We start from the raw sequence: 21965 nt of genomic DNA, 5'->3' as shown, positions 1-21965 counted from the left end.
CCCATTATACAGTTCTGGAGGGTGACCTTTGTAATTGACAACAAGAACAAGGTTGGATGCGGCTGTCGCTGTAGTCGGAAGCCTTGTTGTCTGGTCTCCTCCACTTGCAGTGGTTTCTCTGAAGAGGATACACTTTAATCTGCTACTTGTGCTGCAGAGAAAAAAGTGCCAGGGACGTTTAGTTAGCTATAGTTGTGCCAACACAGTGACTTCTTACTTAACAATACATCTCCTTCTACAAGTTTACATGCAGCTAACTGTGCTATGACTTTTTTTATATTTAAGAGAGTTTGGAATTTTTCTTTTAAAATTAGCCTTCACACAGTTTCTTTTCCAAAGCACAGAAGGCAGTTCATACCTAGTTGCCTGAGCAAATTCCTTAGCTCAGGAATTTATAAGTCCCTGGCTTTTCTTACTTTTTTTCGGTGCTTGGGAATTGAACAGAGATCTTTGTATGTGACTCCGGCTCTGAGCTACATCCCCCGACTGTGCTTTCCGTCTCCTTAGAAACACAGAACATAGGCTTGTGCGTATGCTGCTGTTGACTTCTGATAACTAATGCTGATCTTTTAACTTAAAAGATGGGTACCAACAAATGTGCCAGCCAGGCGGGCATGACAGCCTATGGGACTCGGAGGCATCTTTATGATCCCAAGATGCAGACGGACAAACCCTTTGACCAGACCACGATTAGCCTGCAGATGGGCACCAACAAAGGGGCCAGCCAGGTAAGCCAGGTCTTTTTAACACTTGAAGCAAAGGGCGCGGAAGGGTATGCTAAGTTAGCGCTGACCCAATAGTGAGTAGCTGGACTCTCATATGGTATTTCTTCCATAGTATTTTTAGTCTTCAGGAAAGTAGATTTTGCTGAGAGGGCAAAATAATCAAAGGGCCCTTTCTCCAGCCTACAAAGTGTAGCGTGACTAATGGTTTTGGTTGGCAGTAAGATCAGCTGGCCTTTCTGCTTAACCAGAAGAAAAAAGTGATGTTTATATATGTTCCTGCTCCAAAAGCCAAGGAAAGGATAATTGGTTCTCCCCTGCCCCATTTTGGTTTTGTTTTTAAAGGGGCCCATTTAGGTGGGTATGTAAGATTATTTGGCTGTTTGGTAAGAGCTGTTTAATCAGAATTTTTATGAAACATTAAGGTAGCAGAAATGAATTCATATGAAATGGTAGTTAAATAATTTTTAAAGTAATGGAGAGGAAAGGGTTTGTTCGGCTTACGTTTCCATGCCATAGGGCAACTGAGGCAGCAACCTGGAGGCAGGAGCTGAAGCAGAGGCATAGAGGAGTGTCACCTGCTGGCTTCCCTTGCTTGCTCTGCTACCGTTCTTAGACAGCCAGGCCTACCTGCCTGGGAGCCTCCAGCAGCCATTAGCACTTCAGAAAATGCCCCACAGACACTCACACAGGCCAATCTGATAGAGCTAATTATTTCATTGAGGTCTACAGTTCCCAGGTGTGTCTACCTGAAAGCCAAAATTAGTCATCACAGGTTTTTAAATAGATGAGGGTGTGGACAAGATGGGGGAGAGGGGGACAGGGGCCGGGTAAAGGCGATTATCCGGTGACTTGAGTTTGATCCCTGGAACCCATGAAGATGGAAGGAGAGAGCTGACTCTACAACATTGTTCTTTTGCCTTCACACAATGAACGCTGGACTCTGGACCTATGTTTGTCCAGTGCCCTCTCCACTCCTCCCCACCCCCACACAGGAATAGTAAAAACAATGAAATACCAGTAATTGTTTGAAAGCATCAGGATTTTATATCTAAAAATAGTGGGACTGAGTTTTGGTAAGCTTTCCTGTTTTTCCAGTGACATCTGTCGTTCCCCGTGTGGAGTGGAGCGCACCGGGTTACCTGCAGTTGGTTCTCTTGGCGGTCTCTCGTGTTTGCCTTTTCACTCACTCACCTCTCAAGTGTGTGCTTAACAACAGTGGGCACTGAGGTGTGGGTTACCCACTGTGAAAGGGAGAGAGGAGCAGGTCTGAGGTGGGACTGTGGGTGGGGAAGCTCTTGTGTGGCAGTCTCTTGAGAAGACTTGGTCCCTGAGAGCTGCTCAGCCTGGTCTTGTTGAAGGCATGTATGCTTTTTTACAATTGGAGATCTGGGTGGTCATTAATAGATCATGTTCATATGTAATTCAGCAATATGTGTAAAAAAAAATCTAGTGTTATCTGATTTTTTATGTTTCTGGCTATTTTGCCTGTGTGTATGTATATGAGCCTTGTATATGCCTGGTACCCTTGGAAGTCAGGAATGGATGGATGCCCTGAAACTGAGTTACAGTTTAGGTGCTGGGAACTGGTCCTGGGTCCTCTGCAAGACAGACATGTGCTCTTAACCACAGAGCTCTTGTCTCCAGCCCTGGGCTAGTAGACTGACGTATTGCTTCTATATTACATATAGGAAGTTAAACTCAAGGTAGGTTAATTTGTCTGATACCATATAGTGATCTTAACAGTGGGCAGAGATTTGAAGGAAGAAGGCCTGGCTCAACTCAGCAGCTCAAGAGCCAGCGAATCCCGTCATAAATATGAGTGCTGTAAGAATATTTTAGTAAGTTAGGGCCACATCAGAACCAATTGAAAGTTTTTATGTTAATGCACTCTGTGTGAATTTAATAATTTAGACAATGTTAAGAAGTATAGATCTTATCTGTTATCTTACCTTGTGTACCATTGTGCTCTAATACCAGGCTGGGATGTTAGCACCGGGCACCAGAAGAGACATCTATGACCAGAAGCTGACATTACAGCCAGTGGACAACTCAACCATTTCTCTACAGATGGGCACCAACAAAGTTGCTTCCCAGAAAGGGATGAGCGTGTATGGGCTTGGGCGGCAAGTGTATGACCCCAAGTACTGTGCCGCACCCACAGAACCTGTCATTCACAACGGAAGCCAGGGCACGGGCACCAATGGGTCGGAAATCAGTGATAGTGATTATCAGGCAGAATACCCCGATGAATATCATGGCGAGTACCCAGATGACTACCCTCGAGAGTACCAGTATGGCGATGACCAGGGCATTGATTACTAGAGTCACACACAGGAGCGCAGTATTTAGTCCATTGTTTTATCCAGTGAGACCCAAGCTAGCCTTGAATAATTCTTCTCTCGTCTTCCTGAAACACTATTATGCTTGTTGTACCTTTAAAGTATGCCTTACGTACATTCCTTTCTCCTTTTCCTGCCTCCTCCCTAAATAGCTGCCTTCTAGTGCTGTAGCAAGGGAGCCCTACTGCATAGCCAGTAACTCGCGTCTGTACCGTGGAAAGGGCGGAATGATTCTCCAGGACAGCCAGCTCTTTCATTGAAGATCTATGCATTTTTTTACACTTACACATAAACTGGTATTTTCGAACAATAGGAAACTATTTTTTCTCTTTTTTTACAGTTTTAGTACGTTTCTGGCTTGTACGTGGAAGACTAAAACATTGATTTGCTAAAATGTGGTCTTTGCCAACTAAAATCTGAGATGCAGCTTTAGACCCTGACATATGGATGTTTTTCTGCAGTCTTGTCTGCTAAGTTTTAAATAAAGTCATGATCAGTGTGCATTTGTGATTACATGTGTACTCATTCTTTCCCTAAGCTGACGAGGTCTCTCCCGAGTGGCGCTTCGAAAGGCGTGCATGCAGAAATGGCCAAGGACATGCAGGTTTGGGTGGTGTGCCTGCAGACTTCATTTGTGCCAATGTATTACTGTAGAGTCGCTCTGTTTCCTTCAACTGTATTTATTGCTGCGTTTCTCAGCATAAACTTATCCCATTGTATTTTTTATAAATAAATATTTTTTTTTGAACATTCATATGAACCACAGGCTGGTTATTTTCTGGCTCTCTTCTACATAGGCAGAGTAAGGTGAGAAACCAGAGGCCTTGTTCCATGGGCACTGAGAGAAGGTGTTCTAATATTATTTAATTCATACAATACGGCACTCATTGGAGACTGAATCTAAGCTGGGTGTGCACTAGGGAGGCTGAAGCAGGAGGATTTCTGTGAGTTTGAGATGATCTTGGGCTACAGAGACCTTGTTTTAAAGCTACAGAAACAACAACCAAAAGAAGAAAAATGCCCATTGCCTATAGTAAAGAGGCAACCAAAATTTACCTGGTCCTTGTTCAATTACGACTTGGCTGCCCTGGGTTTATCTGAAATTCGATTTGGAATTCTCTTAAAAGCAAGGGGGAGTTATTACATGTGCACCGAGTGTTATGTAAATGATCCTAAAGCCAGGCATGAGGTGTGCTGTTTGATTAGCTGGCGGGAATCTAAGCCACCAGCCTTGCCTTAGAGCAGGCTAACCCACAGCTAAGTGTGGGGGAAGGGCAGTGCTGTCACTGGGGGAAGCTGCTCGGTCACACCCTCTGACCTTGTCTCAGGTCAAGGCTGACTGATGGCCTCGGGTGGTTTTTGTCAAGACAGATAAGAGATGTTGAGCCCACAGAAATGATGTATGCTTGTTCCTCCTGTGGTGGCTTGCTTAGATGCTTCTGGGAGTGCCCTGTAAATCATTGTAGGAGACTTATGGTACTATTGAATTCTGTGGTACTATTAAAGAAAAAATATCTAAAGTGGTCCTGAGCTGTCAGGCTGTTTCTTGTCAAATTGCAGAAGTGGTTAGGAAAGCTAAGGGAAGGAGCCTTGTATTAGATCTCACGTGCTGGCCTGCCACGTCGGTCAGATTGCGTTTCCTGTTAGGATGGGAGTTCCACACGGCATCTGGGCCCACAAGGTGCCTGTCCTCATGTTCAAAGTTTCCATTTGCTTAGGGCTTTAAAAAGGAAAAGATCTTCTGTTTCGGCATGCTTAAAAAATAATTAAAAAAACAAAACTATCAGACAGGTCTCATTTTGGGCAGGGGTTGGTTGAGCAGCATCTTTCTATAATGTTTGCTGGTGTGTGAAACTCCCGCCTGCTTGCGGCCGGGTCTCCTCGTGTTCAGCAACCTCTCCTGTGTGTGTCTGCTCCCGACCTTCCTTACCTCACTAAGTCTAAGAGCTGTAAGAAAAAGATGAACTGATTAATGACCTCACAGACAAAGGTGAGGTGTTTACATTTTTATTTATTTTTCGGTGGTGGTGGTGGGGCTGACTGAGTGCACTCGGGGCAGTACACATGTGGAGCTCTGAGGACAACTTACAGGAATTGATTCTCTCCTTTTACCATGTGGGTCTAGGGGTATTCAGTTCCTCGGGTTAGCAACTGGCACCTTTATCCAGTGAGCTAACCTTGTTTGTTTGTTTATATGAGGTCTCTATGTAGCATTCAGGCTAGCATTTAACTCCTGAGTATGTAGCTCAGGCTAGCCTTATAACCTCTTCCAGTTTTGAATTACAGATGTGTGTCCCTGTGCCAATGTTGTGCCTTTTAAATCGATGCATATAGACAGTTTTAACATCTTTCGTGCTCTAGTTCGCGTGAAAACAGCTGTAGGCTTTGTCTCGGTGTCACAGGTAGTCAAAGTTCTTTTGGTCCCTATCTCACGATGGGCTGGAGTTCTGTCCCCTCTTCATTTGGTAAAGCATCCTTGTGTCCTTGAGACTTGGCGTTGTTAAAGTTGTTGGTCCGTTTTATAAAACTCTGAAAAACAAAAGAATGAAGGACCCCAATGATGTGCCTGCAGCAGCTGTTTACCAGAGGCTGTCGCCCTAGAGGTTTAGGGGATTGAATTTTCAGCGTTTTTCCCAAGTGTTTTGAAAATGTTTGTGTGCATAGTAAGGTAGATTTCAAAGCAGGTTTCTAACTGGAAGTTTACAAGTCAAGGAGAGTAGACCAAGTTAGCTTGAATGCATCCATCCCAGTACATCAAGGTGGGTAGAAATCACATCTTAACGTTTCTATGAATGGAGCGCACATTCATATTTATTCATTCATAAGAAGTGTTGAAATCCAGTACCTGCCGAAATGACGGTGCTCTGAATGTTTAAGGCCAAAAGAGCTTAACACTTAATTTTTATGGCAACAAAAGGAAAGAAAATTACTAAAATATCACTTAACACCCTTCCCCTGCCGGAACAACCGAAGAGGAGGGTTGAAATGTGTCCTGTCTGCGGAGGATAAGGCAAAGGACGAGCAATGTATCGTGTGTTGCAAAAAGCTGTTGGAAACAACTGCCTGCTAGTTCCAGATACAAGCGGCTTTGCTGAGGGTGTGCCTGGTTAGCAAGGGGCCCAAGGGCTGTCAGTATTGGCAACAGAGGCGAGCGGTCTGCCGAGCGGTGTGCTCTACCCAAAGCTTTGTGGGTATGCTTGCATGTGCAAGATGCTTTACATAAATATCAACTCTCCCAGACAGAAGTGGCCACAGACATTGTAGGTCTCCAAGAGGAGACCAGACCAGGCTGTAGTGTCAAAGACACCAGCTACTGCTGTGTTCCCGGGTATGCTGCAGTGGAAGACCCTACATGCTCCATTTTATTCCCACCTCTGGACTGGGAGTTTCTGTGGGGAAATGGTTCCACTTCTGACAGCTGAGCTCCCACCCCCAAGGTGGAAGTAGAAACTCCTTGGAGCCCTCTAGACCAGAAAAGAGGCTGGATGTGTCTCCTCCCTGTATGTGAGTCTTCAACACTTGTTGGGGGAGAGATTACAACAGGAGACGAGACGTTTGCTTACCAAAAACCCTGGGTCCATAAAGTACGGTTTCTCCGACGATCCGTCATTTGTTTCCAGGTCCACAGCAAAGCACAGGAAAAGGATATCCAGCGCAGTTTCAAACACGGATAGGAAACTGTGAGCCACCACGCAGGCAAAAAAGGCAACCAGCAGCAGAGGGATGGCCCACACCTGGAGCGCACGGCTGTAGTTAAACGCCATCAGGCCCCCGAAAACGCCGAAGCACACCACCAGCACCTGGGGGAGGAGGTGGTTGAAAACCTTCATAAATAGGGTCGGTGGGCTCTTTTACCAAAGGGTTTGCCCCTCCCCTCCCCAATTATAAGTAATGCTATTGTGTGTCCTAAACAGAATTTGACAGGCTGAAATAGAAGAAAAAAGGAAAACTGATGGAAGAAGAAGGGGAAAAAAGCCCAGTTAGAGCCAGAGAGATTGTACTTTATCTGTAAATCTCACCACAGTATGGCCAAGTCATCGGGAGCCTCACTTTAGAAGTATGTGCGCGTGCGTGCGTGCGTGCGGTATACGTAATCCTGTGGCTGTGTGCACTGTGTGAAAATCAGAGGGGAGGCCAATCTCAGATGCCTTCTTTGATTGCTCTCCACCTTCTTTTGTGAGGCAGGGTCTCATTGAACCTGAAGCCCATCTATCCGTTTGTCTAGGCTGGCCAGTGACCTCCAGAGATTCTCCCATCTACACACACACACACACACAGCACTAGAATTAGGCATGTAACATCACAGTCATCTTTTATGTGGTGGTGGTCTCATGCACAGAAACTTTACCACTTGAGTCTCAGCTGCTTAAAAAGCTTTCTCTAGCTCTCTCTTTTGCTTTTGTTTGTTTGTGCTTGTTTTTATTTCTTTGAGACAAGAGTTTCTCTGTGTAGCCCTGGCTATCCTGGAACTCTGTAGACCAGGCTAGCCTCAAACTCAGAGATCCACCTGCCTCTGCATCCCAAGTGCTGGGATAAAAGGCGTGCACCAACACTGCCCAGCATTTCTTCCTTTTTTTAAATCCCCGTTTTTATACTGCAAGCAATTGAATAGGTGGATTAATAATTTCCTAAGTGATTAGTTTTACCCTCTGGGCACTAAAGTGGAAAGACTTCCCTGTGCTAGTGTGCAAGATAATTAGATTCTCCCAGGCTTTTGTGACATGTAATTACTATATTTCCAAGAACACACTTACAGGGCATGATATACCCAATTTCTTAAGAGATGTGACAGAGTCCACCTGGGGCCCCCATTACTCCAGGATGCCCGTGAAGATGAATATGGAATTTTGAATGCTATTTCCTTCAGAAGCCTAAAGTCACTGATCATCCCATACATTTTGAAAGGTCACTAAACATGATATGCTTATGGGATATCTAAGAAAATCCATATTTAAAGTGAAATAGAAATATAAATATGTTAAGAATTTTGAAACTGGCCGGGAGGTGGTGGCGCACGCCTTTTATCCCAGCACTTGGGAGGCAGAGGCAGGTGGATTTCTGAGTTTGAGGCCAGCCTGGTCTGCAAGAATGAGTTCCAGGACAGCCAGGGCTACACAGAGAAACCATGTCTCTAATAATAATAATAATTTTGAAACTGCATTCAAAAGTATTTTTGGAATTAGGAAATACATCACCCACAATTCAACTAAGGAAATAGATTAACAAATTGCATGCAACCATTCCTTATTTGGCTGTTTTGAAGGCATAATTACATTGTGCTTCTGTTACTGCTGTCACATGAAGCATCTCTGGGGCCAGGTGAGCCTTGAATGTCTGTGTAATGAGCACACACACCTGTGAGGTCCAAGCCTGTCTTAACTTGCTTGGCGCCAACTATGACAGTCCTGCACCAGACTGTGCATGCAAAAAGCACAGAAGCCTCAATGGGGCACAGTCACCATATATGGTATTGCCCGGGTCACAGCTGGTGACTAAGATCTTGTTCACTTGTGGGCATTGCTTGAAAACTGGCATTTATATCAGAGAAGGAGGAATGGTTGAAAGAACTGAGAGTGTTTCGCTGCGAATACAGAAGACATGGTGGGAAAGATCAGAGTCAAGAATTAAAGTAGCAACTATAGGGGCTGTGGGACCCTGGAAACAGGAAACCTTAGTGTCCTCTGTAAAACAGGAAGCCTCACAGGATTGGGGGACTGAGTGAGGGGTGAGACATGGCAGCAACATCAGCAACAAACATGATTCCCTTTCAAGTCAGCCTTCTTGTTGGCTACTTTGTTGACTTCCAGGTTCCCAGTACTTATTTAGTCAAGACATCTCACCTTTCCCAGGAAAATGACAAAGTTTCCAAAGCAGTTAACAGCCGTGAGATGACTTGAATTCTTGGCTATGATTGTGTGCGCATCTTTTGCGGATGTACAAAAGTCTGTCCCGTTAATGGCAGCTGCAGTGTATGCATCCTAGAACAGAAGGCATCCGTTATGAATACGGTGGTTTGTGTCATTTTAAGGCAACAGAATGACGGTACAAAGTATGCGACCTAGTATCTCCACCCAAAACAAACAAGCTGGACTATGATCTATTTCTGATCATAGTCAAATATATTTCCATACCATTCGGAAAATGGAAAAGGACCTCACGTCAATCCTGCAGGCTGAATGGCCCAGCACACACATGGAAAGAATGAGTATGTATAAGTTATTTTGTAATACACAATAGAGTTGGAGGGCAGGGAAAGGTGTTTGGGTAACAAAAGGAGAGCAGACCCTAGAGACTCGTGAGCCAAACCCAAGGCTGTAGCTGGTATGGAGTTAGTGAGGGCTTCTGGGCTCGGGATCCCCTGGGCCTGAGAGATAGTGTTGGTTGTTTCTAGAGAGCTGCATTCCCTGTACAAAATAGGATTCATAATTTGAAATCAATCAGACACTTGGGAAAGCACTTAAAAAATAACCTAACATGTGCCCAAGATAGTTGAAATATCTGGGGTCCGGGCAAAAACAAGATAAAAATCATTCCACCAGGGCTGGTGGATCCCCACAACAACTGTACTGACAGAGGTGGGCTCCCCAGAGCAGGGCAGAGCCAGGGAGATACATAACAAAACCCAACTCTGCCCTGAGGACCCTGGGGAAGACGTATGCCGAAAGTGCTCTGAGGAAATGGGGCAGGGGCCGGAGGGAACGGCGGGATGGTGTGGAAAAGGAAGAGACAGAAAAAACTGAATAGGAATGAAAAAAAAAATGCAGCTCACACAGTTTAAATTACATATTTGGCTTTTGCTCCTAAGTAAGCATTTTATGTTGTTACATGGCTTCTAACATTTTAATTTCTAGTAACTCAGTTTTATGAGGGATGTGCTTTGCATATGCGCAGAAAGGTACACTTTGAGTTTAGCCAAGAACTCAAGAAGTGAAATGCACCTACTGGCTATTTAAAATATTCTGATATTAATACATACGGAATGTCTTAATTTTGTGATTCTAGATCCTTGAAGATTAGATTTCCAAAAAGTGAGATTTCTGAGTCAAAGTGCGAGCGCGTGTGTGTGTGTGTGTGTGTGTGTTTAGAATGGCAGATTTGTTTTTTTGTTTGTTTTAGTTTGTTTGAGACAAGGGCTCACATAATGCGAACTGGCCTCAATTTTGCATCTCCCTCTCAAAGGCTGAGTTTTTGGGCTTGGGGTTTATGTGGTGTTGGGAACTGAATTCAGGCCTTCTCATATGCAAACCCAGCATTCTGCAGACTGAATTCTACCCCCAGCTCAGACTCATTCTTTCAAAGACTGGAAAGCAAGATTAAGGGCACTTTCCCAAAGCCCCCTGATGAGTCAGTAAGACAAAGAATCTTTTCTTTAAACTCCAACTGTCTGGATTTCACATTTCATCAGTTTGCATTGGGCCAAAACTCAATCTAAAAGCACAGTGGTTCCAGGAAGCACAGGCCCTGTAAACCAGCTGTCTTTGGGCTCAAATCCTGGCTCTTCCAGTGAGGAGACACTGGGCACAGGGCAGCGACCAGCCTCTCAGCTCCTCTTCCTTATCCAAGCAGGGACAGAGCGCCTACCGATGGGGATGGGAGGTTTAAAGATACAGGCCTGAGGACCCCAACATCTGGCCATAGTACCTGAAGGCTGATCACTCTCACGTAGCTAGAGCACTTCAAAGATGGCATCATTAACCAACCACCGGGAGCCCTGATCAACTCCTTAAGCCTCTGGGGGGCATGGGCAAGACCTGTGTTGTCTTTATCCTCATGGGAACTCAGAAGTGGCCAGCTATGTGTCTTGGACCATGTCCCGGTGCCCACTGTGGTAGCCATCTTTGCTTCCTCTCTTTAGTCAAGCCCAACCCAAGCCCACACCAGGCTCAACACTTTCCCTACTGATTCCTAGTGGACATCCCGAGTCATGTGGGGGAGGGTAGGTTGATTTTTGTTTTTTTGGGTTTTTTTTTGTTTTTTGAGGGAGGGTTTTCTCCCTGAAACCTACTGCCGCCTCACAGTTCATCACTCATGAGCAACAAAAATAGATTTTGTTCTTCGGCTAAGATGATTAAAAAGTTAAACGGTACGTTTTCATGCATGTGTCAATTCCACAATTTTCCAGGAGGCTCCTAACCATTTATCTTTTCTTTAACATCTCACGGCCCACTGAAAGAGAACACTAAAACCACACTGACAGGGAAATTATATATGCCTTCCTAAAGTGACTACAGTAATAACATTTTACAGTGAGATCCCACCCTCTCTGCCACATCCAGACCTAGATTAGTGACTGGCTGAATGAGCGGTGGGCGCAGCACTGCCCGAGAGGCATCCTGCTGTTTCAGTATTAGTGGTCCACACTTAAGCTGAGTAGAAGTTGTTTCCTTGGCAGCCATCTGGAGGATGGAGTGTACTAGACTGTCTACAGTGTGCACGTATCTGAGCTGACAGCTCCGGGACCATGTGCAAAGGGAGCTACTACAGAGGTTGACCGTGTGTGGAAAGAGTGTCTTGTGATGAAGGATAGGAAGCAAGCACAATGGGTTGCCCTTGAAAACGATTAGAGGAGGAACTCCCCCTCCCCACATAGGGGAGGAACCCCCCTCCCCCATGGCTAACCTTTCAGCAAGGAAAAGAGAGCAATGGTTAAACTGCTCTAAGTTGATGACCATGTAAAACTCACAGGGTGAGCTGGGCGTGGTGGCGCACGCCTTTAATCCCAGCACTCTGGAGGCAGACGTAGGTGGATTTCTGAGTTCGAGGCCAACTTGGTCTACAGAGTGAGTGCCAGGACAGCCAGGGCTATACAGAGAAATCCTGTCTCGAAAAACCAAAAAAAAAAAAAAAAAAAAAAAACCCTCATAGGGTGAATCTGAAATAGGGTCTCATGTACCAATTCTCAGATTTATGTACAGCTACAATTCTGATCTCCTGTCTGAACCTCCCTAATGCTGGGATTACTAGCACTGTCTAGATGGGTAAGCACTCCACCAACTGAGCTACATCTCTAGCCCAGGTCACTGGATTTAAGATTTGACTTTCTATGCTGTGCATTAGAAAGGAAAAGGAGAAGTGTGTGAAATGCGTTCAGGAGAAGATCACAGCAGGCATTTGTTTTCCGAGGCCTAAAGCGTCCAGTTTTATTCTAAGTTTTCTCAATCACTTAAAATATAACAAAGGTGCTGGGCAGTGGTGGCACATGCCTTTAATCCTAGCACTTGGGAGGCAGAGGCAGGTGGATTTCTGAGTTCGAGGCCAGCCTGGTCTACAGAGTGAGTTCCAGGACAGCCAGGGCTACACAGAGAAACCCTGTCTCGAAAAACATATATATATATATATATATATATATATATATACACACATACATATATATATTCTCAATCTGTTCTCAACCCATTGCAGTGAGGACCTGTCAGATGACCCTTTCACAGGGGTCCCATATCAGATATCCTGCATATCAGAGATTTACATTAGAATTCATAACAGTAGCAAAATGACACTTATGAAGTACCAACAAAGATAATTTTATGGTTGGGGGTCGGTACCACATTAGAAGGAACTGTATTAAAAGGTTGCAGTCTTAGAAAGCTTGAGAACCAGGGCTATAGGAGGAATAAGCCAAGAATTATGGCTGAAAAACCATTATATCAGAACTCTGCAAGACATTCCCACACAAGCCATAATGCCCACAGGGCCCTGCTGCACTTAGGGTCAATGTGGTGTGACCATACAGCCACCGAGTGCACTGGTGAATGGCAGTGGCAAACCAGAGTCTGGCCCAAAGTCAAGACACTCTTCTCTGAGCACAACTGCCAGGGTCAGGAACTGAAATCCTTCCCAGATGCTCTGTCTCCTGAACCCCATGCCACCCCCCAGCAGATGTCCTATGGTATGTCCCAAAACAGCTTGACACAAACCGGAAGGGCGCTTCCTATTTCCTATCTGTGGCCTTTAATGTTTTCTTCCGTCGGCAGGTGTGCACCTTCTATGAGGAAGTAAATAGTGACACAAACATTCACTCAGTACACACTGCGTTCCACATTCTAGACACTTCCTGAACGTGCGGATTCATTTGCCCCTCTTAGCCCCCAACCTGTAGGGTAGCTCAGAGCACCCAAGCATAAAAGCACTAGAGGCCATGCCGAGTCACCCACGTGAAACAGGTTACATTACTCCTGGGCCTCTAACTCACCCAGGTCCAGCTGCAGGAAAATATTTACATTTATGTATGTTTTGGGCATTTCCTTCAAACAGCAGTGTGGTGTTTCGTGCGATCTTTCTTTGTGACCTGGCAGGACAGTTTTGTAGAAGAAGCCTGGGTTTTCTGCTTACCTCCTGAAGCCTGCAGAGTAACCCCTGCCGGGTCTTGCTCTTCTCATGAACCCTTCTTTGGGCTTTGTAAAAAGAAATCCGCTGGCTTTAAAGTTTTGAATTAAAGTCTATCACATTTGTTTGGAGATATGGCTCAGCAGCTAAGAGTGCTTGCTATGGCAGTGTGAGGACCTGGGTTCAAATTCTCTAAACTCACAAAACCAGCGGAGTGAAGGGGCTGGAGAGAGGGCTCAGTGGTTAAGAGCATTTACTGGCCTCATTGAGAGAAGACACACCTAACCCTAGGAGGTCTGGTGGGGTGGGGGTGAGGTGGGGACATCCTCTTGGAGATGGGGGGGTGGTGAATAGCTGAGGAACAGTCATCAGAGGGCAGACCAGGAGGGGGATAACAACTGGACTGTAAGAAAAGATTAAATAACAACAACAACAACAATAATAATAAAGAGCATTTACTGTCCTTACAGAGGACCTGAGTTTGGTTCCTGGCATGGACATGCCATCCCCCCAACCCTCTGTAACTTCAGTAGCAGGGATCGGATGCTCTCTTCTGGCCTCTGCAGGCCCCAGACTATACATATATGCAGGCAAACATTTAAATAAGAAAAGCTGAGGGTGGTTACACAGTTTTGCCATCCCAGTGTGGCAGAAAGTGGCAGAGAATAGGAGGCTCACTGGATCTTGCTGGCTACCAGACAGGTCCAGATTCAGTAAGTGGCATTGTCCTGTGGGGGGCGTTGGGGTGGGGGGTGGGGGGGTGGTAGAGAGCCATATATCAGGAAACCTGGTGTCCTTCTCAGGCCTCTCTATGAGTGTGTGTGTCTGTGCGCGTGTGCATGTGCGTGTGTGTGTGTGTGTACTCATGCACACACACACCTGCATTCATGCATGCACACATGTGCACATGTGTTTACGAAATGATTCACAGTGGACCAGGCACCCTCTTCTGATCACATAACTTGGCCTTAGCCCAGTAATATAATCACTTTAGGCACTATGATTCCCATTTAATAGAATTTTAATCATTGTGTTATTAGGTAACCAAATAAGCTAGCTTAACTCTTTATTTTGAGAGAGTTCTCCAAAAATATTAACACATAGAAAGTCCTCCCTCCACCCCCCATCTTTAAATCAAAACTTAAGCGTGCCCAGCCTGGCCCTTAGTCCTCTGTCCCCTGAGAGCACCCATCTGTCCTCCTCGCAAACTGAACCAACCGGCAGGCAGCATCTTTTGATGGCAGAGCTGTGAACTGGAGCTGCTGTTGACTCGTCAAAAAAGTAAATAGAGTTTTCCTCCAGAGAGAAGGGAAGGGATTCGCCCCAAAGCCCTGCCATGAATAGCCGGCTTTATTTCTGGAATGGCTTCTCTGAGTTCTGATTTTATTCACTCAAAATAAAGTAAGAACTCCTGAAACAAATTTGAGTAACTAATATGCCCTCAGACCTCAGAGACGCACAGGGGTAGCTGAGTCCACCCACATCCAGACGGCCTTCGGAGGCCCCTAGAAAAACTTGCAGGAACTAGTCCAAGCCAGTTTCATCTCTGATTTTATCACAAACACATGGAGAGGAAGTCAAGGCACCCGACAGACACACCCGGGCCTTCCAGGGCCTGGCATTCACCAGTCCCTTTAAGAATTCACTGTTTACCAGGCTGCAACCGTGAGAGGGGAAGCCTGCCAGTGGCCGCCTCTGTCCTCTTCAGGGGTCCTGCCAGGAGGGAGGGATGAGACATGGAGGAGAGGGGAGTGGAAGCTGAGAGTTACTCCTGCCAAGAAAGCAGAAGCAGGGCAATGCAGTCTTGTTTGCTTTTCTGAAATTTTATTTGCTTTTAGGCTTAATTTTTAGAATGGCCTCATTCTTTCCAAGCTCATCACCGGTGGTGGTGGGGGGGGGGGGAGAAAGTAAGCATCAGAGAGACAGAGAAGAAAGGAAACCACTGATCAGTCTCAAGTAGCCCCTGTGAAGGCCACAGCCTCCTTTGCCTCCCCACATTCCTTGGCAAATATGCACGGTTGAAAGGACAGGCAGGCACATAGAGGAGCCCAAAGCCAATAGATCTGATTTCTACAGGGTTTTTCAGTGAAAGTACAAATGTTGTCAAGTAAAGAAAGTGATGTTCAACTCCCACTGAAGGAATATTTGAATTTCTCACAAATACTCTCACATGTGAGAATTAGCTTTCTAAAACCCCCTTTTCTATTCATTTTAACTTACTTAATTTTTGTTTTACTTATTACTAGGTTGTGTGTGCGCCTATGCATGTGAGTACACAAGTCTTATGGCACGTGTGTGAAGTCCAAGGACAACATCACTTGGTTGTCAGTCCTCTCTTCCCACTGTGGGGTCCAGGAATGGAATTCAGGACCAGGCTTTTGTGTAGCAAGCAGTGTGGCCCAGTAAGCTATCTCACTGGTCCTAAACCCCTTTTTTAAATGAATCATGGAAAACTGGGACTAGAAAGTTTCCAGGCTCAGTGGGTCAAGTACTTGTCCTGGAGGCCTGAAGACCTAAGTCAGAGCCATAGAACTCAAGTTAAAAATCTAAGCAAAACGAGCCAACTCTTGCCTTTAACCCCAGCATCTAGAGACAGAGGTGGGCAGATCTCTGTGAGTTCAAGGCTGCTTGGTCTACAGAGTGAGTTTAGGGCCAGCCAGGGCTACATAGTGAGACCTTGTCTCAAAACAAACAAACAAACACACAGACTAACCTTGTGGTGGCACATGAGTTTTGTAGTCACAGCCTTTGGAAGGCAGAGCCAGGTTGGTTCTGGTGGCTCACTGTCCAGCTAGCCTAGCCTACCTGGTGGGTCCCACGCCACTTCGAGACCCTGTCTCAAACAAAGGTGGGCAGTGCCTGAGTGGTGACACAGAAGGTTGTCCTCTGGCCTCACATGCTATGCACACATGTGCACTCACACCTTCAACACACATGACTTAAACCAACATGAAAACTATTGCTGCGTTTAAATAATATATTTTTTAGGTTTATTAATTTTAGGAGTTTGGGAGAGGCATCAGTTTTTCTGGAACTGGAGCTACAGACCATTGTGAACCACTGTGTGTGTGCTGGTGCCCCAACCTGGGTCCTCTGGAAGAGCAGCCAGTGTTCCTAACCACTGAGCCATCCATCCAGTCCCATACAAACTGTTATGAGGGCTAAAAGACTTCTTTTCCTTAGCATTGTGTTTTAGCTTTAGGGAGTGTTGATTGTGATAGTTCTCTTTCTCTCTGGCTTCTTGACTTCATGGTTTCCACTCTTGTCCTATATCTGCCAGGGTCACAAACACCTAGGACCTCTTAGATGAGAGCCTCCAAGCCACTTCTGACCTGAACCAGCATGGCCCCAGGTCTGCCAGCTCCAACCCCAGTGCTGCAGCCCTTTCCCCTGCCTGTTGCATTGCTCTATGGAACCCTGCAGTCCCTCTGTCAAGATGCCCTTCCTGAGCCCTATTCTGTCTGCGGGGATATTCGTTGAATAGAGAACTAGAGATGGCTTAGGCAAAGATTACCTTCCAAATAATATTCCTTCATGCTAAACTTGAAATTGACTGTCTGATATGTTTTTCTTTAGGAGACATTAAACTTAAAAGGCCAAGGGCTGGCAGGATGGCTCAGTAGGTAAAGTACTTCCCATCAGGCTTGACAACCTGCATTTCATTCCTGGGGCACACATATGAAAGGGGAGAACCAACTCCCATCCTGACCTCTAGACTTGTGCTGTGGCATCTGTGTGCCTCTCTACATAATAGATAATCAATTTAAAGACATCTTCTGATGTCCCCCTCCCGGGGTGTGTGTGTGTCAAATTCTACTGAGGAAAAAAAAAAAAAAACAACCCACTGTCAGTAGGTTGTGGCCAATGCGGAGCGTAATCATGGAGCACACAGTGCATACTGTGAGAGAGCGTTCCACTTCCCTCAGATCCAGGACAAGCCAAAATCAGACAAGCTCATCTTGCTGTACTTGACCCTTGGCTGATCCAGGAAAGCTTTGTACCCCGAGATGCAGCTATGTGACTCTGAGTGACTGGGCAGGTCCAGGAATCAGGACTGAGGAGGCTGTTACTGTCACCGGGTGTCCTCCCTGGGTCCGGAATGATGGCAGCCATCCATCTCATTTGACCTGTGCCTAGTCAGTGCAGGAAATGAGCGGGTCAGAGAGGAGGCCTGGTCTTTTGTAAGGAAACTGTGGGAATATGAAATGGGAAGTGCAGGGGGCGGGAAGGCCGGCATGGCTGCAGGTCTCAGGTTTATAGAAGCGCTGACGGACACTGACGGGATGGGCTGGCCCCTGGCTAATGGGACCATCCCTCAGCTCCTCCTTATTCTCATCACTGACAGGAACTCAGGGATGTCATACAGATAGCCACACAGTCCTGCTGTTGCTCTCATCCTGGTGACACCCCTCAGCCTCCCGGCCTCAGTTTCCTTACTCGTATAGTGGCTGACAGCTGCCTAATACTCAGAGTCCCCAAGATGGTACATTTAGACAGAGTGTGCAAAATGTTTAGCCCTGATGTAAATATAGTACTTGTGTATGAAACTTTACACACACACACACACACACACACACACACACACACAGAGACACACACATGTTTACCCTGGGGCTTGTTTTACTATGCCACTTCCACAGACACCATGGTATTCACAGACGTTAGATGGTTGGTCCTTGACTTAACACTGGTGAGGTTTGGTCTTGTGCTGTGTATTGTAATGCTAAGTGCAGGCCCCCAAGACCTGGTTGCCCCCGAGAGACTGAGTGTGGACCCCAATCGACACTATGTGACCTTGCCTTCAAGTTATTTCTGATTGGTAAATAAAGATGCCCACAGCCAATAGCTGGACAGAAGAGACATAGGTGGATTTTAGGGTTCCTGGGCCTGGCGGGGCGTGGAGGGAGTCAAGAGAGAACCATGAGTGAGAGAAAGAGGAGGAGGAGGGAGAGGAGGAGGAGGAAGAAGAGGAGGAGGAGGAGGAGAAGCTGATATGTGTTAGAGAAGTCAAGAAAACATGGCTCTGAGGGCTGGCCAACTGGAGTTAAGAGAAGCCCAAATTAAACATAGTAAGCAATAACTCAGGGTTATCTGTATGAAAGTAGATTCTAATAGCCTAGAGGACAGACATCTGCCCAGCTCTTGTATTGTTTAAGGCTTATTGTAAATATAAAGGTTGTGTGTGTCTTTTATCCGGGAACTAAATGGTCAAAGGCTAGGTAGGAACTCTGGGTTGGGATTAAAATTTTCCACAGCACAACACAAAGCATCTCCAATTTGTACCTGAGAACTGAGGAGATGGCCTGAGTGAGATGAGGACAGAGGTGGGAACGGGGACGTGTTCCGGGTGCCGTACATTTAAGGGGAGATGGTTCTAAGTCAGGTGTCTACTCATCCAGGAACACACTGAGGACTGTCAAGCATCAGGCAAGGCTACCGATGACTGCTAGCTTGCAGGACGAGGGCCAACAGATAGAACCCAGGTTCTGCTCTGTACCATGGCTTGACTAACGTTGCGGGAAATTTATTGTGATTATGTAGTTTGGGGTTCTTGTGTAGATTCTTTGGACACATGTCTTTTCAAATCCTTTGCCCATTTGAAAAAATTAAGTTGAAGCCGGGTGTGGTGGCGCACGCCTTTAATCCCAGCACTTGGGAGGCAGAGGCAGGCGGATTTCTGAGTTCGAGGCCAGCCTGGTCTACAAAGTGAGTTCCAGGACAGCCAGGGCTACACAGAGAAACCCTGTCTCGAAAAAAACAAAACAAAACAAAAAAGAAAAAATTAAGTTATGTGGTGTGTTATAGTTGTGCTGAAGTTCTTTATACATGGATGATATTAGTCCCTTATCACATGTGACCTGTGGCAATATTTTCCCAGTCCAAAAATGGGTCTTTGGCTCTGTGGATCACTGCAGACTGTTTCTTAGGATTTGCAGTTCTTGAGTTGAAGGTGAACCCTTCCCTTCCCTTCCTTTCCTTTCCTTTTTTTTTTTTTTTGTCTGTGTTTTTGTGTCACGTATGAGCCATTCAGGCTAAATACAATGCCTTCCACACCCTTCCTGTGTTTTCTTCCAGGTTTTTTTTTAAATCATTTTTTAAAAATTTAATCTACTTTAATGTAGGTACTTGGCCTGCTAAGTGCTCTACACATGTGCACTGCCGGAAGAGGACCAAAGAGGATAGAGCTCTGGAGTGACAGGCAGTGATGAGCTGCCATAAAGGTCCTCAGAACCAAACTGGTTTCAGTTCATTGTTCATTATGAGTTGGTGTTTGACTGCTACCCCAGTGAGAGTCTTCTGCACGCAGATCCCAGATTCCTCAAGAGTGTTTGTTGAGAAGCCCGTCCTCTCTCTATGATGTAATCTGATGTTGCTAGCCATATATGAGACAATTTATTTCTAGCTTCTCTATTCTGTTGCAAAAGACTACATATCTAGCTAACATGTACCTTCATTTAGGCCAGTACGGTAGCATCTCAATTATGATACCTATTTGTATGACATCTTTGTTTGTGTGGTTTTTTTTTCTGAACCCCCAATACCTGGCTGCTGGTCTTCTCATTTCAAGGTACCTTCTCCCCTGGTAGATCTACTCAGTAAGCTGTTCTCCTGACATTCAGTCCTAGATAAGGGCAGCTCTTTTGAGCTAGTGCATTATTTTATTTTATTTTTCCTTGCTTTACAAATTCCCAGCCACTCTTTGCAAATAAAATTGTTGTACAAAGGCAGCATGGACCCAGGGCCGGTGTTGAGACCATATGAGCCTCATGATCATCCTTCAGACCACAGACATGTCTGGAAGGTCTGCTTGGGTCAAGCTCCCAGATACAGACTAGAATAGGGCACTCAACGAGACTAGCTGCCTATTGTTCCTTGAACCTCCCCGGACCTTTCTTTGCTGTTCCTTTTATGGTGAGAAGTGTGGTGTGGCAAACATCCTAAGATTACCCTTCTCTACATTCACACTGGGATGCACCCCGATGAAGTCATGTGGGGCAGCTGTCTCATTCCTCAGCAATCTCACTGTGACTCTTTACCCCACCCCTATGCCAACTGAAGCATTCTGTAAAAGGCAAAAGAAGTGGGTAGATAAAACCACAACGGCTGTCAAAGGCTGGATCCAACTGTCAAAGCCTTGAGAAACTTCCTAGCCCCACCTACTTAAGACCTCTAATGGCACTAAATTTATCCATACCACTCCCTTGTCTACTTTTCAGAGAATTTGTTTCCCAATGGCTAGAGCAGAGGTTCTCAACCTGTGGGTTTCAACCCTCAAATGGGAAGTTGAACGACCCTTCCCCAGGAGATCACCTAAGACCATCAGAAAACTCAGATATTCACATTACTATTCACAACAGTAGCAACATTATAGTTATGAAGTGGTGGTGAAAATAATTTTGTGGTTGGGGGGGGGGGGTCCCTGCAACATGAACTGTATTAAAGAGCCACAGCATTGGGAAAGTTGAGAATCCTTGCTCTAGAGAGATGAGTCTCTGAGTGGAAGGGCCGCCTGCTGTCTCTGCCAGGCGCATGCGTGTTAGTTACCCAGTCTCTGTCACCTCTCCCTACAGGACTCAGACTCTACCCGTCCCACTGAGGTGCCAAGTGTGCAGTGTAGTACAACCAACTTAAGATTATCCTCAACTCACTTGCAAAGACATGAGACTCGACTATGATTATTTTATTTGGCTTTGACAATTACTAGGGGGTAAACCCAAATCTACTCTTTTAACTGCTGGCCTGGCTACCTCCCCTCATGGTTGCTTCCTCCTCTCACCTCTCACCCTCCTTCTTTCCCTTCTCCTTCTTGCCAAAAACCTGTGGAGACTTCCTGGAGACCACAGCTGCTGAGGGGAGGAGGAAGCTGCCATGAGGGTAGATGGGCCAGGAGCACATGGCCGGGAGAAACAGCAATTATCCGGGGTACACCTCTGGGGAGGTGGCCAGACCAGCAGTTAGAAGAGTAGACTAGAGGTTACCTCTCAGTAATTGTCAAGGCCAAATAAAATAACCATGGTCTGAGTCTGATTTCTTTGTAAGCTAATGGGGATAAGGTTAAATTGGCTGTATGTATTATATATATGAGGGCAAAGAGAGAGTCCATCTACCGCTCTTACTAGCTTTCCCCATCCTCCCAGCTTTTAACCCTGCAATATGGAAAGAGAAGGGAAAAGCTTCCCAATATGACCTGAATGCCTTAGAGCAGAAGATGTGTGGTGAGGTCTTTCTCCACCTGCAGAAGGAAACCCCACTGGGCTGTGGGACAAGGGACCACAGTGATTTAGGTTTCTTTTGTCTTAACAAAACAAGCAAAGGTAGGCGTCTATCACCATCTCTAGGGCTTTCATTTATCTAGGAAGGAGGGAGTTGCAGAGATGTGTTGTTTTAGAAGGGCTGGTAACCTACTGTCCACAAATCTGGGCATATAAGGCCATGCGTATGTCATGGCAAAGTAAAAGAATTCCATTTCCTAGAGAGGGCCCAAGGATGCATGAAGACAAACAGGTTTTTTTTTTCAAGGGCAACCTGTGCTAACTGATGCCTGGGAACACCTGAAACCTTGCATAAAAGCCCC

General features: G+C 45.8%; 2 protein-coding genes across 3 annotated transcripts in view; one reads left to right on the top strand and one right to left on the bottom strand.

Annotated features, from left to right (window-relative positions):
- Window positions 1–3816, top strand: part of Cnn3 (calponin 3) — a 31146-nt gene extending 27330 nt beyond the window's left edge. Inside the window, exons 6-7 of the mRNA XM_021157955.2 lie at window positions 582–728; window positions 2703–3816. Of these exons, the coding sequence (XP_021013614.1) occupies window positions 582–728; window positions 2703–3047 (492 nt within the window). The 3' untranslated portion in view covers window positions 3048–3816. The remainder of the gene's footprint in view (window positions 1–581; window positions 729–2702) is intronic.
- Window positions 3817–5055: 1239 nt separating this feature from the next.
- Window positions 5056–21965, bottom strand: part of Slc44a3 (solute carrier family 44 member 3) — a 73718-nt gene continuing 56808 nt past the window's right edge. For both annotated transcript variants that reach the window (XM_021158173.3, XM_021158174.3), the window contains exons 13-15: window positions 8905–9042; window positions 6628–6864; window positions 5056–5593 (exon numbers count right to left, since the gene is read on the bottom strand). In XM_021158173.3, coding sequence (XP_021013832.1) covers window positions 5489–5593; window positions 6628–6864; window positions 8905–9042 — 480 coding nt within the window. In that variant the 3' untranslated portion in view covers window positions 5056–5488. The remainder of the gene's footprint in view (window positions 5594–6627; window positions 6865–8904; window positions 9043–21965) is intronic.

The sequence above is a fragment of the Mus caroli genome, unplaced genomic scaffold (genome assembly GCF_978045245.1).
Source record: "Mus caroli unplaced genomic scaffold, Mus_caroli_1 scaffold_3, whole genome shotgun sequence".
NCBI lineage: Eukaryota > Metazoa > Chordata > Mammalia > Rodentia > Muridae > Mus > Mus caroli.
The sequence above is the reverse complement of the archived record's forward strand: the minus strand, read 5'-3'. Positions and strand labels throughout refer to the sequence as shown.